The 26,003-nt window shown below is 40.3% G+C and overlaps 1 protein-coding gene across 4 annotated transcripts in view; it reads left to right on the forward strand.

Annotated features, from left to right (window-relative positions):
• The first annotated feature begins 1,279 nt into the window (after positions 1–1,279).
• Positions 1,280–26,003, forward strand: part of LOC132853895 (IQ motif and SEC7 domain-containing protein 1) — an 82,714-nt gene continuing 57,990 nt past the window's right edge. For 2 of the 4 annotated variants that reach the window (XM_060881923.1, XM_060881924.1), the window contains exons 1-2: positions 1,280–3,531; positions 8,981–9,007. In XM_060881923.1, coding sequence (XP_060737906.1) covers positions 3,035–3,531; positions 8,981–9,007 — 524 coding nt within the window. In that variant the 5' untranslated portion in view covers positions 1,280–3,034. The remainder of the gene's footprint in view (positions 3,532–8,980; positions 9,008–26,003) is intronic. The other 2 variants (XM_060881926.1, XM_060881927.1) reach the window with 1 other exon arrangement.

Raw genomic sequence — 26,003 nt, forward strand, 5'->3', positions numbered from 1 at the left:
TTAAAAACCAAATGACTGACTCTACAGTGTTAAGCAAATATTGAACACTTGAAGAATTTAAAATTGATATCGAATGTTTGTGTCTCCTTATGAATGTATACATAAAGGCAAGGAAGTATTTCTTAAAAAAAAAAAAAAAAGATGGATAGAAGTGATAGAACAAACGAAAAGCATTGGTTAGATGTCTCAGTAGAGATCTTCAGATTGTTGGCCCTTCCAATTCTACCCAGGCAGATGTAGAGACAGACAGGCTAATGAACAAACACAGAAAAAGCACATTAATACGAATGATCAGAATTCCTTTTTTGCTGCGGCTGAATAATTAAAGCCATTGTGTGGGTGTATCAGAAATGTATTGCTCTCTTCATCACTCTCTCTTTCTCACTCTCTCCATTCTGTCCATATTCACACTGTTACATAAACACACACTAGATATCATTATTCTCAGCGTAAAGGCAAAAGAAACACGATTTGTTCTTCATTTGGATGCACAAACACTTACTTGTCCTTGTTATTAGTTATGTGGAATCTGAAGAGGAAAGCAGGTGAAAAAGATGCAGTTCTGCCCATAGACAGAATGTTGTAAAGATTAATACAAGCTGCTCATCTTAATCGGTATAATCACATATTAAACCTTAACATAAACATCGGTGTCAACATTGCAGACACAAGGGGGAATTCAACAACAGCTTAATTACGTATATCCTATCCTTATCCAGCACCTATCCTTAGGTCTTTCCTTATACTTTTTTTTGTTAGTCTCACTGTAGTTACATATAATTATTGAGGTTTTATGACAATATCTAACTTTGCTCAAAGGAAGATTTCCACAAAAATGACTAAGAGGTTTTGCCCTGTGATTGGTTGGCACTCCATCCAGGGTGTATCCTGCCTTGATGCCCGATGACGCCTGAGATGGGCACAGGCTCCCCGTGACCCGAGGTAGTTCGGATAAGTGGTAGAACATGAATGAATGAATGAATGACTAAGAGGTTGTTGTGAGTGAGTAAATCACACCAACCAAGCCTCTCCACACCAACCCCAACATATGATGCAATTTCCAAACTTGTACAGTATTCCCAGTGAACCCAAGAGGAGAAAAATGGTGTATTAACTTGTGAACTTTTGAGGGACCAAAAAAAAGTCAGATTTAACAGAAATAAAAACTAGTTCAAATGGTGAATTTCGGAATAGGACAAAGCTACAGTTCACACTGCTTTCTCTTTCTGCAGAATCAATGCAGCACACGAGAGAGAGAGAGATTGTGTGTCACTGTGTCCATTGCGGCTCTGCCTGAGAAATTTCACCGCCGAGTAAAACGGCTCTTTAGATCCAAGATGGCCGCCTCATCGCTCCCAGTTTCCTTCATGTATCTCTAGTTTTATGCATTACGAGCACCAGAACCTCAGCTAAAGGAAATGTGTATATACTTTGAAAGTGGGACCTGAATTTTGAGCTTGAAGCCGGTTGGGACAGGAAATGAGGTAGGAAAAGGTAGGTTGTGAGGGGAGACACTGGCTTTGACGCATGTGGACAGCGTGGACACTGCGGTGGTGGATGCTGAATGGCGGCAGGTGCAGCACAGACCACAGCACAGGGAATCAGGCCACACTACAGCTAATGTGAATTCGTTACTAACGCGCTGGCACGCTAAGAAGCTGCTGAAATGAATCGTGTACAACTCGCTGTGTTTTCAGCCACCGTGTACGTGTGTGTGTGTGTTAGTGAGTGAGTGCGTGCGCGCGCGTGCGTGTGCAATGGGCAGCTGCGCGCTGCTTGCCAATTAGGAAGCGAGTCATAACGCACACGAAGGCGAAGTTAGTTAAAACGCTGCCGCACAGCCTACAGCTAGCTGTCCGTAATGAATAACAAGGCGAATGTGTTCACAGCTGATGGAGGAACCTAAAGCCGGGTAAAGCCGCAATATAAAACCTCCTCCTGCTGCTGCTGCTGCTGTAGAAAATGACTGCGAAAAGCAACGCGTTTTTAAAGCAAAGGAGAAGGAGCTTCGGGGATGAATAACGACGAAACGGATGAAGAAAAGCTATTTTGGACCTTACACGTTTTAAGTCCAAGGAGGAATATTCGAGCTGAACGAGAAACCTCAGGCGAGTGAAGGAGCTGGAGCGAGTTTGTGTGAGCATCAGCAGAGAAACAGGCTTCAGTCATGTGTTGTAGTGACAGCTATAGGTCCTAGTGTATGGATGTGGTCAGTCTGCCACTGCAATGCATGAAGGTGGGACGTGGACGTTGAGATGATTGAAGAAAAGGCCATGAGGTTGAGAAGAAGCGAGAAAAGAGCAGATCTGCTTTGGTTCCATTAAGACATGCGCACATCAAGCAATTTTCATTTTGCTCTGCGGTGGAAAGGTTCAACTTTTGTTACCCCCCCTCCTTTACTCATAGGAATGGCTCAGCGAGAAAATGTCTCCCAGCCTCTTCTCCACGCTATGAGTCATGAAGGCTCTGTGGCGAGGAAGCATCTGCACCGCTGCGACATTTGACATTCAGCTCCATGCTGGAGAAGGAAAGGAGACACCAGTATGTGCTGGAGACGCAGATGAAAGCAAGACGGTTCCACTTTCTTCGTTGTCTTCGTCTACACCGATCAGACATGTTGGTAAGATGCTGAATCTTTGAACCACAGAGAGGAAATAGATTAATCTGAGCAGATGATTTGTTCACGTTGTTGCATGGCGGACCCTGTGAAAGCTTGAGAATCTGCTGACTCAGACATTCCCATCCATCCCATTCTCTCCTATGTTCATGTAAATTTGAAACTTGGATCATCAAATGAATCGACCACTTTGATACAAATTATTCTTCCTGTCCTTAACGGACGTCAACAGCAGAGTAAAAACAGTGTGTATCTGTTCGATTCCTCCCCAACAGCCAGTATTTAGTTTGCTCTCTCTCCCCCCCCACTAGCATCACGTGGGGGGGAGAGCTGTCATATTTGGGGTGATTGTAATCCCACAGCTCCATCTGTGCTTCAGCAGTGAACAGCTGTTCCAAGGCACAAGGTTCCTTAAGCATGGACACGGGCCAGGGCAGCCCGGAGAGCCCCAACCGGGCTGTGGAGTACCTGTTGGAGCTCAACAACATTATCGAAAGCCAGCAGAAGTTGCTGGAGACACAGCGGCGACGCATCGAGGAGCTGGAGGTGCAGCTGGACCGCCTCAACCAGGAGAACAAGGATCTCCGACTGGACAGGCAGCCATGTCCACCCCCACCACTGCCGCCATTAGGGGCCTCCAATCAGACCCATGGGCACTCTTCACATGTGCAGAACTCAGCCACAGTGTACCCCATCCAGAGCCACAACAACGTGCCAGGCCCTAATGCCACATCTGCCCCAGCCCCTCCTCCACCTCCTCCGCCCGTGCCTCCACGAGACCGGCGTGTTGTCAATGCACATACGCGCCTCAGCCGTGGCCTGTCCACTGGGTCCAACCCAACAGAAAATGAGAGGGACAGAGAACGACACAGAGAGACCGTCAGCACCGGCACAGCCACCACTCTGCAGAGACAGTAAGTATAGGCATGCAAGCTCTTCTGCTGCAGACCTGTGGATACTGTGACTTTAAACTCTGTTTGTATGGCTGTTAGATAGATTGGGAACTTCTGCAGCCCTCAGAAGAGTTAAAGAAAGTGTTTGTTTATGCAGCTGTGATTTTGTTTCAGATAACCTTATGGTTATGTAACATTTTCAAGCAACTGAGCTCTCTGAGTCTGTAACGTAGAGTGTATTTAGGTGGACACTCGATTGTCATGGCAACCAGAAAGCTGAATTTCATACCCACGTTTGGTGAAAGCATTGCGTATCAGAAATTTTGATTTTGAACTGCTTTTAAGACTTGAATCCAAATTTGATTAAGGTGCCAATCACGTTGAATTGCTACCAGTTGATTTCACTCTCTGACTATCTTTTGAATCAGCTGTTGCATCTAAGATGTTTGTAATTTGATGCTATGCTAACTGATCTGATGAATGCTAAGCCAAAGTTCACCTAAATCCAGTCTAAAGTCATGCTCCTGTGGGATTGACATCAATCAGGCTAAATATAGAAAAAAAGTGGTGCTGGGATTGTTCAAATTTCTAATGAGATTATTTCAGATTCAGGTTGTAAGCAGAGGATATACCACACCTTTTATTATGGGGTAAAAAAAAATCTCAGTTTGGGATTCAATTCTTTTCATAGCACATGTATCACCATTTTTCTCTTCTGCTCTGGGTTCTCTGGTTTTGTGTCACCTCCCAAAAACCATGCTGTTTGCTAGATTGCCTACTTCAAATGATCCCCTAATTGTGTGTGCAGTATACTGCAGTGGACTGGCATCCTGTTCAGGGTGTATTCCCACTTCATCCCCACTGTTCCTGGGTTGAACTCTGTCTCCACTTTCACTCTGACAAGGCGTTGCTGTACCTGAATAAATGAATGGATGAGTGACAGTAGGTAGGCGGTCTTAGAGAAGACAACCTTAAAACTGTATGAAGCTGTAAACCAGACAAGAAATTCAAATTTTATTTGTCACATAAACAAGCATATACATCACACACACAAAATGGAGTAAAAGGCTATTTCGACTGTCATTAGAATCAAAATAAAATAAATATAAATATACAGGAAGGAAAAGTAAAGTATCGCCAATTGGTGACAAAACAGCATGACTTCTGTATAAATTGCAGATTTTTTCGGTTTAAATGAACCTGACCATTCATGGATGGTCAGAAACTACTAATGCTGTCATATTTGTTGGTAAAAAAAAAAATCGAAACTTGTCACAAACACACATGCTAGCTACCCTTAAAAACAGGGTATAATAAATATAATAATTTTTTAATAATATAAAAGTTGTTATAACTTTTACAAACACTGAGCCTGTTTGTAGTTTTCCCTAAGCCTGGAAGATTCGGCACTCACACTAATGTGAATGTCTACCATCATCTCACAAATTCCTCTGTCCTTGGGTTTCAGTTTACATTTTCACTAGCTAAACGGGTAACTGTCTTGCAAAGGGGTGTCCAGTCTTATTGGAAAAGGGCGATGTGTTTGCAGGTTTTCGTTCCAATCAAGCAGAATCCAACCATGAGTTTGTTGAAAGCCAAGATCAACCGATTAAACAGTTGGAATCAGCACACTGACATCCTGTGAGGATAAGATCGGACATGCCTGATCGAACAAGTCAAAACAGGATCAGTTTTGTGATAGCATTGCTGATGCTCAACCCGTTCAATCAGTCAACGAACGCCAACAGACAATCCAACGGACATCTGAGCTTTCCTATTTCCTTATAGTAGATAGTTGAAATACTAAAAGTTTCTGTCAGTCAAATTGCTTTCAAAATTTTGGACAGATTTTCTTCTATAATCAGTCACATGAGCAGGTTGAAGCTCTGAAGGTAGAGTGCTGTCCTGGTCAATCCAGACTTCTTGCCTTGCTTTAAATCCTTAAATCCCCAAACTGTTTTTCAGTTTGTCTCCAACACTGCAACTTGTAGTTCAAGGGCTTTTTAGTATATTTTGGGCACAGCGCATAGTTGAGTCTGTAGGAAGAAACTGAGGCATTGCTCTTCGAGAGGACTTTGGGGCCATTTTGTGGATTCGCATGAAGCACCGGCACTGGTTGTGTAGGAGAGTTTGTGATTAATATTCACTGCAGTGTCAGATTGTGGACTGTGCTTGTGTGGGAGCACAGAGGGAAAGAGAGAATGCTAGTGAGCATTTGTTTGTAAGAGAATGCCAGAAAGGTCAAGAGAAAGATATTTCTTTTCAATCTGAGCTCCCTTTGTTTTTTTTTCCATCCACACACTCCACTGCTTTCCCTCTGTCTCTTTTTCTTACTGGGAGTTGGCTAAACGTATACTATTTTCTACCTCTCTGATGGGAGCATAGCATAGTAAGTAGTAAGTTGAATACTGTATACTGGTGTCTCGTTACTTGAGCCAGCAGACACAAAGACGGTCCAGGACTGACTCAGTCTGTGTGCTGGTGTGTCCATCTGTTCCTTTAGCTGTAGTGCTGCTAGCATTAGCATTACCTGAACACACAGAATTGTAGATACTAAATCCTAACTGCTTAACGGAAAGGATTTGTGCAGAGGTTTGGCCGCTTTAAATGAAGAAAAATGTTTTTCGAACGTAATTTCTTGATCTTCAGTTCTTTTCCTTTCTCCATCCTTCATCCTTCCCTCTGTACTGAGCAGATGGTAGATCATGTGATCCTTTTCTCTGATTTGCATTACACTCATAGGGGACTTGGGAATCATCCTTTCTTTCTTTCTTCTTTCTTTCTCTCACACATATTTTATAAATTAGAGGATGTTTGTTGAGCCATTGTTGATCATGGTAATATAAAAATGTGTATTGTCTGTTACAGAGTGACACTTAACAAGCCTATGCTGTTTGTAAAGACTCATATTCCAAGTCTGATCTTCAGAAAACTGTTGCTGAGCCAAAATACAGGCAACAAGCCAAGAGAGAGCACTATCATACAATCAAAGCAATGAATTATTCCTTGCTTTTGGAAAAAAAGGGTGTTTTTAACCGCAGCTAAATCGAGTCGGGGTCAAAAAGCCATAAGCTCCCAGCAGATCTGTGGCAGAATAAAACGAATGAGTAAACATGAACAAAAAATTCAGCTGTTGTGTCAGTCATTATATATTGTGATTAATGCAACAAGGCTTAAACAGTAAAACCTTAAAGTACTGTTATCTTTTAAAAGTATTTTTCAGTTTTGTTTGCTGAAACGTCAGGACTAGCTAAGATGACTTAGCAAAAAGTCTATTTATTTTTCCTAAGAGTTTAAATTCATATAAATACAGATGTTCCTGAGAGACTGACACAGCTGTCAATATAATAGGAGTAACAATACAACAAGCTAACAATGCTGTTGTGATCCATAGGAACTTATCTTACAAAATATTCTCATTTTGACACAAAAGACCACATCGTGTGGATTGTTAACACTAGCTATCAGTTTTCCCTTTACCCGCACACACTTTTCCTCATTAAGACAAAGTATTAAATCTATCGTAGCAGGAAACCTCTGAGCATCGAAGAGCACTGTAACTGGAGACTCCTTACCTGAAATACACCATCCGTTATTATATAATGTCTTTTGTTAAATAACAGCACATTTCTTTGATCCATGTACTGTATTATCAGGCTTAGATTAGATAAAGTGTCAGCAATGATATTTAATGTGAACGAGATGTAGAGAAGATAAGGTTATTATTACATTAATAAACGTGTGTTATTTAAATTAGTCAGCACTGCCGTGTTAGAGAAAATGAATCAACACATTCCGATCAGCCAGATTCGAAGAATGTGAAATAATGTACTTGTAACTTTTATATCAAGGCTGATATATTTTAATATATCAGTAGTCACACATTGGGGTTTAGTTCATGACATAAACTAGGCATTCTACCTCAAGCTGATTTTTCTTTAATAGTCAGTATTGGCAACAGTGAGAACATGTTCTATACACAGCTCTTATTAATTAACTGCATTTGATGATGAAATGGAAAAAAAAAAAGCTGTGACTAATTCATCATTATCTTTATTGCCATTAAAGTCAAAACAGTAATTCCTGTCAGACTTCAAGTTCTGGGAGAAAAGTTCCAGTTATTGTACTAAATCTATCACAGTCTCAACAATGGTGGATTTAGCACAATAAAAGGTGTTAGCTATTGATAGATAAAATTTTGTCTGCACAAGTGTCTAGGAAATGTTTGACTGGTCAGGTGTGAACATGAATCTAAATCTGCCTAAAGATTAGTCTACTTGTCAGTCAAACAATTCACCAGTCGAGTTGCGAAAATCTGTACTTTTTCTTTACCATGTTTTAAAGTTCATTGTTTTAACAGCAAACTACACTACAGACCTATAGGAGTGATCTAATGTATGTTAATACTTTGAGTGGGAGAATAATTAGCGTGTCTGTGTTAATTACATTCGTCCAATTGATAGGTGGCAATTACTGTCATGAATAGGAGGCAGTGAGTAATATCTGGGGTGGCAGAGGTTTGAGCGTTGGAGGTATTGTCATATTAAGCCCCTAATGGAACACATGGATCAGGGACTTAGCTGTTCAGATTCAACACCTGTTCGGTTCAGCAGTCAAATAATTGTCATTGTTACTAAGCTGCCAGAACAGTTTTGAACCCCTTTAAACCATATTTGGTTAAGCACAAGCTCAATCCGGTAGCTGTCAGACCCAACTGAATGAGTCCAATGTAGGAACATGGCTGAGTTTGAATAAGAATACCAAAATTATTCAGTCTGAAGTGTACACGTGAATAGGAGGTGCACTTGTCTTTTTATTTATTTATTTATTTTTAATAAAAGCAGGCCAGGGAGATATCCAGGGCATGTGGTTGAGACTAGAGACTTTGCTTCAAAACTGTGATTCCCACATGATGCAGTGAAAAATTTGCATGTCTTGCAGGGACAAATGAGTGCCCAAATATCAGGCTTCCGGATAAACACAGACCATGTTCATTCACATTAACGTGAACGTGTGGCTGTGTAGGATTCATTTACAGCATTAATTCCTTCATCCTTAGTAACTGCCTGGTCAGGGTCATGGTGGTGTAATTTAAACTACATGGTGTTTATATGTTGTGAATAATAACTGTACAAACAGGATCAGAGGATCCTCTAGGAACAGGATTCATACTTAGATTCAAAGAAAGGATATTTGGAGCATTAAACGGATACAGATGCATAGAACTTAGTGGCATTGTGTTACATCTCTAGCCCAATCTGGTAAATTGTAAATAAAAAATGGCAGTATTTCTGTCAGGTCCTGGTATTTGCATGGGGCTATAACTGTTTATTCCTGTCATGATATTGTTGAACGATTGACCTCTTTCACTGCATTTACCTCTACATGTTTTGTGTCTTTCTTTCCGTTTTCCTGCTTCTTTTTCTCTCTCCTGTCTCTCTCACCACCCCTCACCCTGCTGGATGTGTAGGCCAGACGGAAACTTCAACAAACACAGGTCTGTAACGACCCTTTCAGTTCTCTCTTTCCTCATTTCCCCCCCTCTTGTCCTGCTCAAACGAGGTTGTAGACCGTATCCTCGACGCTGCTGGCAGACCACTGTTTAGGCTCGTGTTACTCTGCAGGAAGAGGGAAGTAGTCCCGGTTTGTTGCAGTAGCTAATCCTCAGTCATAATGAGTCATTGATTAGAATGACTGATTAACTTTTCTGCTGGAACACCTTCATCTAGGCTGCAGTAATGAGCTGTGGCCCTGCAGGTCACAGTCATATCGACACATTCCAAGAATTTAGTGCCAGAAGCTTGAAAGACTAAAAATTACATAACCTACCAAAGCATCATCTAAGCTTGTGTATCAGTTTTGAGATACCAATAAGCTGTAGCGATGCCTAGTAAATATATGCAGATAATCGTCCAGCGCTGCCTCTCACGGATTCAGTAGGACACACTGGTTATTATACAGCTGTTGTGAGGGGAAATGTCTGGTGGAATGTAATAGATTTCAAGGCTTTCTTATTCTATGCATAATTAAGGCATCAGTGATCCTACTGCATTAAAGCTATGATTTTGTGTATACAGATATATATTTTTTACCCACATTGCTCTGTTGGAGCTGGAGTGTAATACGGTTATCTCTAGGTAACTTTCTTTGCTCTGTAATAGGTTTAGGACAGCTCACTAGGATGAAAATGAACCATGCATCTGAAGGATAAGTGATGGGTTGTCATAGCAACAACTCTAGATGAACTGCATTGCTTAAAAAAAAGGAGAAAAAAGTTGCACGCTTACCTCGCAGTTCTCCCTTTATTCCTCTGTGTATGTGCAAGAGAGAGAGAGAGAGGGTGAGAGATGGAGTGAGAGAGAGGGTGAGAGACCGACAGCGAGAATGCACGTGCATGTGTCTTCCATCCCCAGGACAACTTATTTTGTGTAGCACATTCTATCACCATACACGGTCGTAGGACAAGGCAAGGACATTGCACTTAAGGACAAGGACAAATGATGTCACGTTTCAAAATAATTAAGCCCACTCAGTTGTCCTTGCGTTCTGGTTCACATGGGGCTCATAATGATTTTCAGGAACAGCATTTTCTAATAATTTGGCACGTCGTCAGTTTTGTCTGCATTAACGTGTTTTGTGCTTTGCTATGACACTTACGAACAAAAAGAATGTAACAAACGGCCGGGAGCGATTAACAAATTCGCTGTTGTGATCTTATCCTGTCATTCCGTACTTAACTGGATGTGACTGTATATGAGAGTGCCTTCTCTCCACTGGCTATCAGGGCAAAAAATAGCTCAGAGAGGGAGGTTTTGTGTGAGCCTACCATCAGCTTCCTTCGCATTGCAACACAGAGGCAACCGCAGTCATCCCACAACAATACATCATTCTGTCCAAGCCAGGGCAGCGAAGAAAGATTGTGTGTGTGTGTGTGTGTGTGTGTGTGTGTGTGTGTGTGTGTGTGTGTGTGTGTGTGTGTGTGTGTGTGTGTGTGTGTGTGTGTGTGTGTGTGTGAGAGAAATCTCTAGATGCCACTCAGTAGCTGCAACAATAGATATGATGAATAGTTTAATCTTATGACATCCTAAAATGACTGTGTGTGCACTATAAATATAACTGCAGAATTTAGTTGTAACTCAGATATTAAATTCTATGTGTTATAATACACACACACACACCTACTAAGCAAGGTATGATGTGTACAGTACATAGCATCATGGTAACCGTAAATATGCAGTACGACAAGAGGTCAGTAGACTATCGAGTTAAATATAAAGCATGAACAAGTCTTTTTCCCGAAAGATTTAAATGACAATAAAACCGATAGAAAATGTGATGACATACTGTACTGTAGGTTTATTCTGACTGTCGTGTGATTGGATTTAAATTTAAGAATATTTTGTTCCCAGTGTAATGTATTGTGTTCTGAAACAATACTGGCATTTACCAAATCCTAGAGTGAACTGACAAATAGAGTAGTGATGATGGGATGCATATGAAAGCTACTGATGGACAGAGAATAATATTCAAATGAAGCTTAAGCTTTTGAAACGTTTTCTGTTTAAGTCCAGATCACACAGTTTGATGGCATAAAGCAGAATGTAATCATTTTATTGCTGATCTAATCTGACCTGCAGAACATGTTATGATCTGTTATCTTGTGTAGTGAGATGATTATTCATCTTCAATGACACACAACTGGCTGAAGGGTGGTTTTTTGTTTTACTTCTTTTCTGTCCCTATTTGTGTAAATCTGACAGATCCAATCAGGCATGATCGTAGCACTTTCCTAGTTAAGCATTTGTTGCACAAAGTCAGCTGATTTGATAAAGATATTGATCATTATCTGCTGAGAATGCTCTCACACAATCTGGGAGTGTCAGGATGGACACTTTCTACTAAACGTACCTTCTGGTTAACACAATAATACCTTGTACCTAACGTAAATATAAAAAGTTTACAACAATTTGTTAGAACCTTGTTGCATTATTCTGTAAACCTCTAAACAAGCTAAATATAAAAAGAAATATATATCTGTTCAATTATATCTGTATGCTAAAATATCTGTTAATATCTACTAAATTCAGCATTAACTGCTTGTGCTCAGCCCTCTTCACATCATGTGACAGGTTTTTAGGAGGATTTCGATCTGCGCTTTCCCAAAACGTTGATCTACTTTGATCCCTTGGATCCTTCTTCTGTTAACTTGGATTTGTGTTTTGAGTTGTTATAAAGCTGAAAGGGGTTTTTTTTCTTTCTAAATCTTCAGCTGTCTAACAGACGTCCGGTGTTTTTTTTTTTTTTTTTTAACAGAATAGATTAATATTTGGATTTGACTTGAGCCCCAGTCCCAGCCGGAGAGGGATGTCTTTTATAGCATGATGCTGCCACCACCGTGCTTCACGGTTGTTATTTTGTTCTTCACATGATAAGCAGTCTATTTTTGTGTGTCTACTTACTGCTTTGAGTATTATGCACAAAAAGTTCTACTTTGGTCTCATTGGACTATAACACCTTTTGCCTCATGGCAAATCATTGGGGTGATTCAAGGTGGATTGGATGGTTTTTTAATACATATATAGAGAAAGATCTTCCATCTAGCCATGCTACTTCATACCCCTGGCACAAGCAGGTAGTGACCAGGACATGCCAGATATTCCTGCAGCTCCTTTAATTTTGCTGTATTGTTCTTCGCAGCCTCCCTGATAAGTTCCTCTCTTGCCCTTTCATCAGTTTTGAAGTCACATTTTGTTCTCGGTGCCTCATTTTTTTTCCACTAGGAAAAATCATATATCCTATTATAAGTTTGTGATTTAATGAGAATGCATCCGTAAATAAATGATGTGTCTGTGTGCAATATGAATACAGAAGAAAGGAGATCAGGGGAACCGACAGCGCTAAAATGGTGGATGAATTTTTGCTTGGGTGAAAGTTGCTGGAATGAAACACCACGGTCATCTGAGCAGTGGTGCTTATTTCTCACAGCATGGTTTAACATAATAACTGTCCAGCAAAGACTCTGCAGATGGAATTGAAACGTTTTTGATTGGACCTTGCTGAATCGAGAGGCGGGCTGGAGAGCTTTGCCACATGCCTTTTGGTATTGTACCAACCTTCCAAGCTGCTCTTTTCACTCTCAGCGGCGACGATGCCTTCAGCACAAGGGAATCGGATCAATTTCACATTACTGTAGTTGAATATTTGAGACCAGCATTGCTTTTCCCTTTTCCTGTCTTCCTAGCTCTCCTGTGCCTCCCCTTTCTCTTCTTCGCCTTCTCCCTCCCTCTCTGGCCTCCCGTCCTCTGCCTCGTGCTTTCTCCTGGGTTTCAGCTACAGAATGGTTGCTGTGGGAACGTGGAGAGTTATCACAAGTGCATTTACGTGAAGAAGCGAGTGGGCGATGGAGAGACTGAGAGGGAGAGAACGAAGAGAAAGAAGGGAACGGTAGTGAGCATTGAGCAAAAAATGGACGAGGAATTCTGCATGTAGAACAACAAGGAATGAGGAGAACGATAGCTCGACACATCCGGTGAAAAGAAAGAGAACACAAGCACACGTGTATACACAACAACTAGACACTTGTACACGAAATCTATACACAGATGCATTTCAGTCTGAGCGTTTGGCAATGTTGAAAGCACTGTGTGTGTCTGTGTGAGCGTTTGTGTAGCTCTAAGGGTTGCACCTGTTGTCATCAAAACCTGTCTTCAAAAGGTAGCACTTGTAGGAAAGGCTGCTTTATTTATTTATTTATTTTTTTTTATTGAAAGCAGTGAAGCCTTTTCAAATCCCGCTTGATTAGTAGTAACGTGTGACATCTGGCGGTCTCTCATGGATAAGAACATTTTCAGAAGGGCCATTATTTCTGATCTCTGCATCAAATGATGAACAGTTTTTATGCTTGAGCACTGCACTTGCCTGAACTCCAAATTTTTCATTTTGCGAGGTCAAGAGGAGAATTCCCTGTGGCTGATGGACAGATTTGTGTGTGTGTGTGTGTGAGTAGTTGGTCAGTGTATTTGTTAGATGTTATGTAAAGGCAGATTTTGCTAATTCTTAAAAGACTGCTGTAAAAGTTGACTTTGTTTAAGAACCGCCAATATTCATTTTCCATTGACTGTCCTCTAATCCAACTCTATTGTCCAGAGACAGTGTCTTTAATTGATCTGAGGAGGACAGAAAGGCAGTACAATACTTAGAGCAAGTATTGTATTTGTTTTCTTACTTGCTCCCTCTGGCAAATCATTCGAAAACACTTCCATGAAACAAGCAGTTAGTTTCCCGTAGATCCCTTTGTTTATTCACCTGGCACCTCCTGCCTGTTCTCTCCACACGCCGAACCAAGGATGTCCCACTTCGACAACCCGAACACACTCGAACACTCATTTCCTGCATCACTCCATCTCTCCCCTCTGCCCACACAGTCATCACTCGCTCCCATAACACACATTCATTCACACCTCCATTTCTGCTATACTTCTCTCTCTCCCCTCTCCTCACTTCTCTCCCTCACAGTGCTCTCTCTCTCTCTCTCTCTCTCTCTCTCTCTCTCTCCTCAGTTTATATTTCTGTTGCTTATGTCCCAGGTTTAAGTTGGCATCCCTTTCTCTCCCTCTCCCCCTCCTGTGCTGTGTGTCTTTGTGTCTGCTTTAGCTATTGATGCCGCTATTGCTGTATTTGATGTGTCCTTGTTCAGTGTGAGCCTAATAGATCAGATTAATCCACGACCGGTTGGATCCTTTCAGAAGATGAAGAAACGGCTGGAAGTACGTTTGGTCAGCAGCTGTGTTTTAAACGTAAGCCTTGGTAGCTTTGAAAGGCAAATTCTCCCCTTTATTAGAAAGGTATGCGAGATGAGAAATATATTACTTAATATTCCTGTAGGCTGCGCTGCGTATATATCTAACTGAGCTCATGCAAAATTGTGTGGAGGTGTGGGTGCATGCGTCTGAACGTAATTACTGTGCACCTTAAATAAACATGTAATTACGTTGCTCAACCTGAGCCTTGGTTAACGCTTTATACCCTACTTTCCTTCATGATTGATTAAGACCGAGTTTATTCTTATTTCCCATAATGCAGTCATGAAATGCTGTCTTTTATTTATATTTATATATATATATATATAAATATAATATATATATATATATATATAATTTGCTTATTTATTTATTTATTTGCTTTCATTTTCGTTTTGTTTTTTGCCTTTCACTGTAAGCTCTCTGACATGTGCCTTAGAATTCATCGAAGTGTTTCAGGAGAACTACTGTAGATCATTAGTTTGCTCAGTGAAATGATTCATGATTGGATTATTGTTTATTCCACACCACACCTCCATCCATTGTTTACTATCGTAATGCACGATTTGATGAGAATTTGAACAGTTGTAGAGTTTTGTTAATTTGCTCTCTTCTGGTCACTAGTGGCAAATGTAAGTATGTAAAGAAGTAAGTATATAAAGTGCAACAATTCCATCGAAAATTACTTCAGGTCAAAGTCCTACATAACCATACATAACTACTGCTTCATAAGTGTGACTTTGTGTCTGTATAACTCCATTAAAACATTAGACAAAACCTAATACCACATAACTCTATCTAATGCTGCCTAACTGTGCTTCTACTGCTGCTGCTAAAGTGTTTGTATTGTATGCATGTGGCTGTCTTTGTTGTCTGTTTCTTTTTGTTTCTTTCTTGACTTTTTTCTCTCTTTTTTTCTCTCTCTCTCTTCTCTGGCGTCTATCTCTATCATCTCCTCTGTACTTCCCTCTCTCTCTCTCCTCTCTTTCTCTCTCTCTCTCTCTCTCTCTCTCTCTCTCTCTCTCTCTCTGTCAGGTCACCACCCTATTCCACCTGTTCTACTAGTTGTACCAATCCTACCACCACCACCACTTCTGCTACTTCTCCTCCTGCTACTACTACTACCTCTCTCCACACCAGTCTGAGCGCAAACAGCCACTCGAGCCAGCACCAGTACTGCTGCCCCGCGCGGCTTCTGCTGCCCAAGCCGCCATGCCATGCCCTCCCCCCTGCCCGGCATCCGGAGCAGGCAAGGTAAGGGCCAGAGCCCCAGAAACCCAACCCCTCTGTCCCCATACTCCCTGCATCTTTCTCTCCACCTGCCCACACACTCACTCCTCATCTTCCTCCTCTGTTCATGTACAACACATTTACCAGACACTAAGACACACAACTCCCATAGTGACTGTCTGATCACCCCAGAGCACTCATCATTTATAGATAAAATTTTATTAGGTATAAATCAGTATTAGGATGTTAGGTTTACAACCCTGTTCTTAGTCCAGTTCACCTTCATTGTTGTTGATGTGCTGCAATTTAAAGACAAGACAGAAATGACATTTAGTAATATATTAGTATTGTATATGTATAAAGTATTTAGTAACAACCCCAATTTACTGTATACAGGACTAATTGTAAAATGGAAAAAATATCCACCCTGAACAACCTTCATATCATTCTTTAGAACTAACATGTGAGCTTCAGTGGAGTTCAGGATGTATTTAGTAATAAAAGCCTTTTTGATTTAAACCTGTCCTGCTACTTCACTTAACAGTTTCGTACATTACCCCGTTTAGCTTCCGTCTGGATCTAGCCCTTACTTCATCTAAAGAGAGCGATGCAGCAGCACTTTAGTCTTCTTGTCCTTTATCTGGCTTGGTCAAATCCTCATTTCTGTAACTAACTTTCCAAACAGATAATGTTCCAAAGCTTTGTGCATCCATTCGTGCTAATAGCGCAGTAGATCACTGTCTAGCCGAGGAGAGTCTCATTGTAGCTCAGCACAACTGGGGCTTTATAGCTGCATCGTGTTCTGGTGTTTTAAGTCCAATGTGTGGTCTCTATTGAACCCATATTATATTGAACCAACAAATATGGTACTGAATCTTTTTTGACTAACTGTTATTTGTTATGGTTGAGGCCACTGAATTTAGCGTAACCGTGTTCGCAATATTTCTCAGTACACAAGCACTAACATCTCTGAAGAATAACAAAACTACAGCACCGGCCAGCAAATTAGCATGAGATTCACAGGACACGTCACACTTATTTCAGTATAAACATGTTTTTCAGGGTGGAGTTGACCTCAAACACAAGCAAGATTTGTTATATAATATCCAGATTGACCTTGAGTTGTTCTTCTCGTTCTATGATTTTTATGAAGATGTTGAAGTGAGCCTCTCTCTCTCTCTCTCTTAACAAGTCCTTCCATGTTTTACTTCAGTGTCTCCGGTCACCAACGTGCAATTACGCCATCCGCACACAAATAACACCGGACCAAATTAGTTTGCAAAACAAGGCTCACGCTCGACCACACATGCCCACACCCTGATAGCAGATACTTGAACACGGTTCCTCGCACCGCTTCAGGCATGAATCACACACAGTTACAGATCACAGACGAAACTCCCTGCTCCCCCATAAACACACACACACACATTCTGAAGCCCACTCTGAATTCTCCCATGTGATGTCACTGCATGATCCACCCAGTCATAAGTTCACTCTCTGTCTCTATCATCTAATCATTTCCACACTGAGCAGATCTGTATTTGGCCTATTACAATATCAGTCATTTGTAAACACGTACACTGATAAGAGTGTGGCTTGATTTGTTTTATAATTTTGCGTTTGATGTGTTTCAGATATAGAGACTGCGTATAAATATTACAAACAGCTGAAACATTTCAGGAATTATTTTTATTAGGGAATCTATTTAGTTGCTTGTAGTTCAGATCAGAGCAGCCGTTGGAGGAACTAGGGGAGCGCGGCGGCCTTCGTGTGGCTAATGATGTAAGACTGCCACCTGCTGGATGTGATGCTTAACACAGCTTTGTTCTGGCAAAGAAATAAAAAAAAAAAATCCAATGGAACATATTAGCATCTTCTAACAGTGATTTACAATCCAGTCCAACGGATCCCTTAATGATCCATGTAAATTCTCTATTCCATCTTCCAACAAAATTCAACAAACAATCGAGAACAGCCTTTGTTCGACATTACTATTTAAACACTATCATTTACATGTATTTACACGGCCTTCCCTCAGGGAAGGGGAGAGTTCATCTTATGGGCTGTGTCATTACTGTATTAACTCCATTGGAGGGCGTTAGAGACGAGCCCTCAGAGAGCAGTAGGAACAAGCTGACGTCACTACACTACAGGAGCAATCACAGGAGTGAAGTCACAGGACAAGCTTCTTTTCAAGGAAAATATAAGCAGCAATGAAATAATTAACACACATCAAATGTACCACTTGCTAGGTTGAATTTTTAATTTAGCCAACGACTCCATATATACGGCTCCATTTATACATTGATCATGGCATGCACTCTGCAGAAGCTTAAGTATTCGCTTTAGTATTCACTCCTGTTGCCGTGAAACGCATAAACTATTTCCAGTTCAACCAGGATGTCACATAATTAGTTGTTTACAGTTGCAGAAATAAATACACCTGTGCCTGAAATGGTCCAGGGTCCTAAACAAATGGTCCTAAACAAACAGTAGGGAGGGAGGAAGTCCAGGAGAAAGTTCTGGAGAAAAAAAAAATAAATAAAATTATATATATAATGAAATTATATACTTTTTGTTTTGTTTTAACACACAACACATTATGTGCTGTCTTGTGGTCACTGAGCTCTGGATTGGGAAACATTGTGTGCTTCACGGTGCTTTTAGTGCCCTCTAATCACAATTACAGTAGATCTAAACAGAAGAAAGCAGTTCAGATGCTTTAGGCCAAATCAGAGTCACTGTCCATTATGCTCTTCTGTCATTATCTCTCCTCAGTTCATTCCTGGTCCATGCTTCGTCTTCCTTTCCCCATATTACCCCATTCATCCATTTTATATGTCTGAATCTCTGTCTCTCTTTCTCTCTGCCCTTCTCTGCTCATCTTCCTGTCGGTTGGCAGAGAAGAGGATGATGATGACATCGCCCATCAGTTCTGTTGCCCTGCCTCTGAGTGCAGTAGCCCTTCCTCTAGGTAACCAGCAGCACCTCGATCTGCAGTTTGTTCTCTCAGCAGCTCCTTCAACCAGGAATCGGTGGATAAACTCTCATCAGCAGGACGTTGGATCTCAGACTCAGTGCTTAGACTCAAAAACCTGCTTCAACTGAACTGAAAGCATAATCTAATAAAACAAATAAACAACGACAAAAAAACATTTCCTTTCTTTGCACTAGCATGCCACCTGCATCCTACCACCTCTCTGACATGGACAGATAACTTTCTTCATGCTGATGAAAAGGAAATAAATGCGAGGCGAGAGAGATTGTTACAAGCTGGATGAACAAGCTGGAGTGATAGAGTTGAAGAAACAAGGGATGAAAAAGCAACAAAAGGGACATTCGAGCCCTTATCCTCCACATCCCATTCATGTATTTTCTGCTTATTTTTTTGTTTAATTCTGCTCTCTAGAAACTCTTGCTTTGTCCACCAAGCCACTGTGATGCTACAGTGTCATCTGTGTCGTGTTGTCCTGTGCTCCTCACGTTATCTGTTAAAATAAGCGTCCGTCTGTGTGTTACTCTTTCTCTTTTTCTCATTAGGAATAACGTGTCAGCCATCCGCTTCACCGTCAAAAGAAACTGCAAAAGATTGTAAGTGAAGAGAAGATAGTCGATAATCTCATGCCACCTACGTGCAGTGATTCAGGTCGACTTTAGGGTCAGGTGACATGGGGATTCTCCTAAAGCCATATTTGAATGTACAATTTAAGTATATAGCGTTGGTATTTTCTCTACCTCCTTTTTCTCCCGTTTCTGGCAATTCTATCCTCTCTTTTGCTGTGCTGTTGATCTGCACCGGTTTGTATGTGCTGCTTGACCTCAGTCTATGCGTTGTAAGAACCTTGGTGTTATAAGAAGACCCATTATTATTAACACCACCCCCTTGTTCGATGCATCATTTGTCCTGTGGAAACCGTGCAGTAAGGTGACCATGATGGCATTTCCTGTTGGAACTGTTACACTGGGGGGCAGCACAGTGGCACAGCAGGTAACTTTTTTCCACTTCCCTGCCCCAGTTCAATCCTGAGCTCGGGTTACTGTCCGAGTGTAGCTCTGTCTGTTCTCTCTGTTTTTCTGTGGGGTTCCTCCAAGTTCTCTGGTGTCTTCTCACCCAAGACGTGCCAGTATATGAATTCGGCTATTCAAGCTTGCCCTTAGCTGTCCATCCATGCTGCACTGTGATGGATTGGTGTCCCATTCAGAGTGTGTTCCTGCCTCTCTGAGGGCTCCAACGATAGGCTCCAGATCCACAACTACGATCAGATTTGCTTTTACTGACGTAGTTACTGAAGATGAATGAATGAAACGCGCATCTTTTTTTAGCAGGCCAAACTGGTGGCCTTCCTGATTCTTGCTACCATACCACTCAAGCTAATATAATACCGTGTATGGTACTTTGCATCATAGTAGGGTGTGGATATATGAATATTATGCAGTGCAGGACACTATATGCTGATGGCTTGGAGGAGTGAAGTAACACATGATTAAACGCTAGACCTAGTGATAAACAAATTGATTTGACCACATTATTGAGAAATCAGTTAAATTAGTAACGACCTTATTTAACAGTCCACTTTATTGCACACATTTGGATCAACATGATGATGTAATATTAATATTGAAAGGTTTTTACTGTATTTTAATGCTTACCACACCTCAGGTATACAAATCAAACATAAATCAAGTGTTTACCGCTTACATTCTAATAAATCACAACATTCGTTTTTGATTCTTTCTAATCAACACTAATGCACGTCTGTGCACGTCAATATGGCTGCTGATGTCAGTAACTAGGCAACGTGACAGCTGGCCTGATGTCATACAACAAGGATGTTTCTGTAAAAGAAATCAGTTATCTCTGCAAAATTACTTATCTCATGGTACAAAGAATGCAGAAGAATGAAGCTCTTTCTTTGTCTCTCATTTTCAGTTTCTCTTGCTCTGTCGTCGTGTTTCTGTGTCTAACTGTTCGTCTCTTACTCGCACATTCACCAACGTGTCGACTGGCTCCGTGTTCGGTGCAGAAGAAAGCTCTCCAGAATAACCCTGACCTTACTGTTAACATGCACAAAATGAATAGCTGAGTGTCAGGTGAACCGTACAAAAATATTCACGTGAGCGTCTTTCATGCACATTTATCGTTATAGACTTTTTCCATCTCTGTACCTTTTTTACTTTAACAGACTCTTGTTTATTTTTCTTTTACGGTGAAACATTTCATTTGGTGTTTTTTAACGTTATTGTATAAGTCAAGCAGAACTAACACGAAGGCATCCAGCTCTCTACTTGTTTCTCAGTAAGATTTATTTTACTTTAGGTTCAGTGATCTTTTTAGGGAAGCATTTGTTCCCAGTTCCAATCTTTCTTTCAGTTGTTTGGAGACAGCTTTCTGACAGTTGTCTGTATCTGTTTGTTACCTGCAGTCAGTTAAAGTAGCAGGAACCGACATACAGTATGGATTTGATGGCCGTGGCACAAAAATGACATTTGTTTGCTACTGTATGATTTGAATTTTGGATTTAATTTCACATGAATTCATCAATTGCATTTCTTAATTATGCAAAAAGAGAATACTAACTTATTTACTGACTATCAATTCCTCTTGTAAAGTATCAGGCATTGTTCAGATGACGTAATACAGTATTTTGTGGATTTTTAAGACATTAGAATGGATTTTGAATTGGATTTTGAATTCCTCCAGGCTGGAATCCTGGGCGACTTTTATATCCCAAAGCCCTGACTTTGATGCTAGAGTCTTTAGTTAGAGCTGAGAACAGTGTTGGGGTTATGTTATGAAATTCTAATCTTTCTTGATTAACAAATTAACATAAAATCTCTTTTACAAATGCAAATTGGGTTTTGTAAGAACACGTCGAGGTTAAAAACAAATGAACTGTATGCACACTAGTGACAAAGCAGTTTTTCACTATTAAAGACACTTTTTTTTTTCTTCCCGTTTTTCCCCCCTCCTCTCATTCTCCAACCCAGCAGCCCAACTACTGTGCTCCATCTGGCCATTTAACCTTTCTGTTTGTATCAAGATTAAGAATTTCATGGTTCAGATAGGGCTTTTTTTTTAATTAATGCAAAAGTAATAAATGGATTAAAGGAAAAAGTAGCCAAATTTGAGATGAGCATCAGATTCTCCTGATGATGCCTCAGATACAAGAAATGTTTCCATTTATAGAAGTCATGGATTATAATTTGGGATTATTTGAGTTTAACACTTTAATTCCAGAATTCTTGGCACATTTCTGTACAGGATTTATAAAATAACAAACCAAGAAAAGAAAAGGCAAAATGCAATTTTTGTTTTTAGCACTTAGTTATTACTGAAAATGAAACTTTTTGCTAGACGGAAGGCCATATCTAGGTGACTAAACTAAACCCTCTCGATCACACACAAAGTCTCACGACGTTAAACGTGAAACTCTTTCTCCTCTACTGAACACATCACTGCTAGCAGTCAAGCTTCATGGAGCAGGCTGTGATGATAAAAATCGAGAAAATAAAATATGGCATTTGACTCGAGGAGATAACAGAAGACAACCGGGACCCTACGGGGAGAATTGGGAAGCGTGGCTTGGACTGCAGCCAGCGCAGGGTTGCCATATTGTCTGTATTTAGCACATTCTTACAGAGGGAATGAATGATGAAAGAGTCCTTCTTTACTATTTTTATTCCCCTTCCATCTGTCATTGCAGTGCTGTATATACAAATACGCTCTTACTCCTGCTACTTTAGGAGGTGGGCCATTCATTGTTGTCTGTATATTTCATGAATGATAACAGCTATATAATACTGAACCATTAAAGAATATAATTTACTGAATTCTATACGAATGTTAATGATGGTTATGATGTTGACAATGAATAAAAGCTCCAGTTATTCAGATAACTTAAGAGCGGACTATGCAGTCTGTCTGTGAATTTCTTTCTAGCAAAATCCCTCATGTCAGATGAACACTATAGAAAATATCTATAGCGACTTGTGGATCGTTGATGTAGACCCCTGCATGTGCAGCTGTCTGCACATGTTACTACAATACATTCTACAAGACAAGGTCAAGGCAGGGATAATCTGATTAAAGTCTTAGTGATTGAGAGCGAGAGAGAGAGAAACACCAGTGTTGGATAAGAAGAGTAATAACAATGCAGAAAATTGCTCCTGTTAGAAAGAGGAATGAAGATAAGAAGGACAAGAAGCAATTCCGTCGCCTTAATGCAAGGTGCACTTTTCTTTTGCTATTGATATAAAGGGTTTCAAGAAAATTCAACTTTATTCTAATTTAAAATGATGTAACATACAGTCATGTCTGTAAATATTTGTATTTTTTTTTATATCTGCCAGTGTATAACAGGAGTTTCTGTTAAATAATGTATATAAGCTCAAAAGGGAATTTAATTGAAGCTTATTTACTTCCAAGGCAGGTGAACAGTGTAACCCTTATAGACATCCCCAGATGCTGTGTTTTTTCCCTGGTGATGCTCTGCCAGGTCTCTACTACCTGCCAGTTCCTGCTTGTTCTTAAGGCATTTTGGCTTTAATAAATACAAGGAATCCAGATCCACTGGCAGTTATACATGCCCACGCTCTCTATATACTCTTCTCTTCCTTACATTCTGGTACAAGTTCATCATTTTCTCATCTGAGTCAGAACTGCACAGTTTTTATTTATTTATGTATTTTTTTGGCTAACACCAATCTGTGCTTCGTGTTTTTGAGGTTTATATCCTGTGGTTTATATCTTGTGAGAAACTAGATTTTAAGTTAAAGCTGAAACCTTAAAGCACGTTGACATATTATATAATTTATGACTCCTGTATACAGTAAAATAATAACTTTGTCTGCGTTTACATATTCATCTGTATATATTTATTGATTATATCTATCATAAAGTTATACTTTGTTTTTTCTTTAGCAGTGTTTAGAATTAAGACTCAAACTCAAAAAGAATATCCTCAATCAATAAAGGACGATTTCCAGGACAGATAGTGTTGTCTTGCCGATTGTATGCATTAGCTGTCTGTACCCCTTTCCTTGAGTAGGATCAAACTCAAGATTGTTCTCTGGCCACATTAGCATTTTTCTGAATATTTTACGGGCCATAATTCAACTCCGTTTATTTTTAAACGTGTTCTTATTCATTTCAGTTGATGCTGATAACCTTGATCCTACAAATAGAATAAAGAAGGGCAAACATAAACTATTCAGCTATATGAAGTATTGGGTGATAACATCTATTATACCGGTAAAGGTTTTGTTTGGTTGTTTTTTAAATATACACACCGGTCAGCCATAATATTTAAGTCGCCTGCCTAATATTGTGTAGGTCCCCCTTCTATCACCGAAACCTCTGAAGGTGTGCTGTTGTATCAGATTCTTAAAGTCCTGTGAGTTGAGAGGTGAGTCCTCCGTGGATCAGACTCGAACCATTCCTGGACAAGTTTTGCAGTGTATTATACAATACCTTTGCCATAAAGGTGTGTACTTGATGAACTAGGTGGTAGTTAAGTGGCATGAAAGCCAGCATTTAAAGTCTTCCAGCAGAACATTGCCCGGAGCAACATACTGCCTTCACCAGCTTTCCTTCTTCCCTTAGTGCATCCTGGTGCTGTCTCTTCCTCAAGGTAAACAACGCACACGCACCCAGCCATCCACATGATGTAAAAGTACTTGTCAGTGTCACTCCAGTCCTTATGCTTGCCCATGTCTTATGCTTCCAACACTTCCATCAACTTGGAGAACTGACTGTTCACTTGCCGACTAATATTCCCCAGCTGACAGCTGCCACCGTAACAAGATACTCAGTGTTGCTCACGTCACCTCTTAGTGGTTTTAATGTTGTGGCTGAGCTGTATATATATATATCTGTTTTTCAAATATTAGAAATCTATAATGTAAAGAACTTACAGTACATGGGATTGTCTCTTCTACATCTATCTTGTCTTCAAATGTTCATCAACATATTTATAGCTCTCTACACTGGCTGATACATTTCTGGTTTTGGAATCAATCAATGAATCATACTGATGCCCAGGACCAAGAGGCACAGCAGAAGAAGTAGGGATTTTGGGTTTATATAAAACTGAAATATTTTCTAAATGCTTATTTGTGGGGGATAAACAATATAAAGAGCAGTTGAATAGATGCAGAGCAAATAATTGCACTACAATGCTGTTCATATACAAAGGTCCATATTTTGAAAAGAAGAGTGAAACCATTTTTTGTTCTCATCATGTTATTTAAATAATTTACAGTGGAACTGTAGTACAGGTTGTTTATATGGAAAGGACTGGATTACTGTAGACTAAGTGACTAAATAACCAAATCCCATCACTGCTTTGTTTATTGTGTACCTGTAGCTTCCACCCAAAATGCAGGAGGGCGTCACACATTTTAATTTCACTGTACAGATGAAAAGGAGCATGATTTTATTTAGAATGTTCCCTCACCCCATTGTACCCTTACGATCACATATCTGCGGCTCTATGAGTAATGAGAAAATGTTTATACGTGTCGAGGAAAATTTTGGGTGTGCCAAATGAAATGATAGAGAGCTAATTTGGGACGGACCCTGAGTTTGAGGCATGTAATTTAAAATAACAGCCAGGCTTTCAGCTCAAGCATCATCCAGCAGACACAGTGTGTGCGTGTGTGTGTGATGGACAAGTACTGAAAAAAAGGGCCTTGACAGTTGTGTTGGGCACGCCTCATTCATTCACAGCATGGCGACAGGACTGAGTAGTTTGTAATAATAGTGTCAAGATGTCAGCAAGTGGCTGTGGCTATACAGAAGAGAGAAAGAAGGAGCTCGGTGTATAATATTTGTTGTGGCCTGCATGTATTCAGACTTTGGATATTTTTTATTGCTAAGTTCAGACAGAGCCTGTCACAGGTAGGTTAAAAGAGCTGCCACTATCCAAAAACACACTGTAGCCGAAACGAGACAGTTCAGATTTTTTAATTTTTGTAGATTTTGGCAACGCATAAATAAAAGTAGATGCAGTGCAGCCGGAACATACTTAAGTCATGTAGGTTTGGTTACAAAATCCAGTATCATGCAAAGTAATGAGCCATTAGACACTGATATGATTCCTTGGTCCCTGCTTTGCTTGTTGTAACAACTCCCATTCTTCTGGGAAGATAATCTATAGATTTGTCCATTCTGCAGCAAAACCATCAGTGAGGTTGGGCAGTGACGTCATGTGAGAACATCTGGAGTGCAGTCGCTGTTTCAGCTCATCCCAGAAGGTGTTCAGTGGGGTAGAGGGTCAGGATAGGTTCAAGTCTCTTAGCTCCAATAAAGGAAAATCTTAATGCTACAGCATGCAAAGCCATCCTATAAAGTTTGAAGAACAACTACATTTTTGTGTAATGGTCAGTTGTCTACAAACTCCTGGCCCTATAGTACAGAGTCTTGCATAAAGTCTCTATTACTACTTAAATCTCATATAACATTGT

Source organism: Tachysurus vachellii, chromosome 11 (assembly GCF_030014155.1).
Source record: "Tachysurus vachellii isolate PV-2020 chromosome 11, HZAU_Pvac_v1, whole genome shotgun sequence".
NCBI classification, from domain to species: domain Eukaryota; kingdom Metazoa; phylum Chordata; class Actinopteri; order Siluriformes; family Bagridae; genus Tachysurus; species Tachysurus vachellii.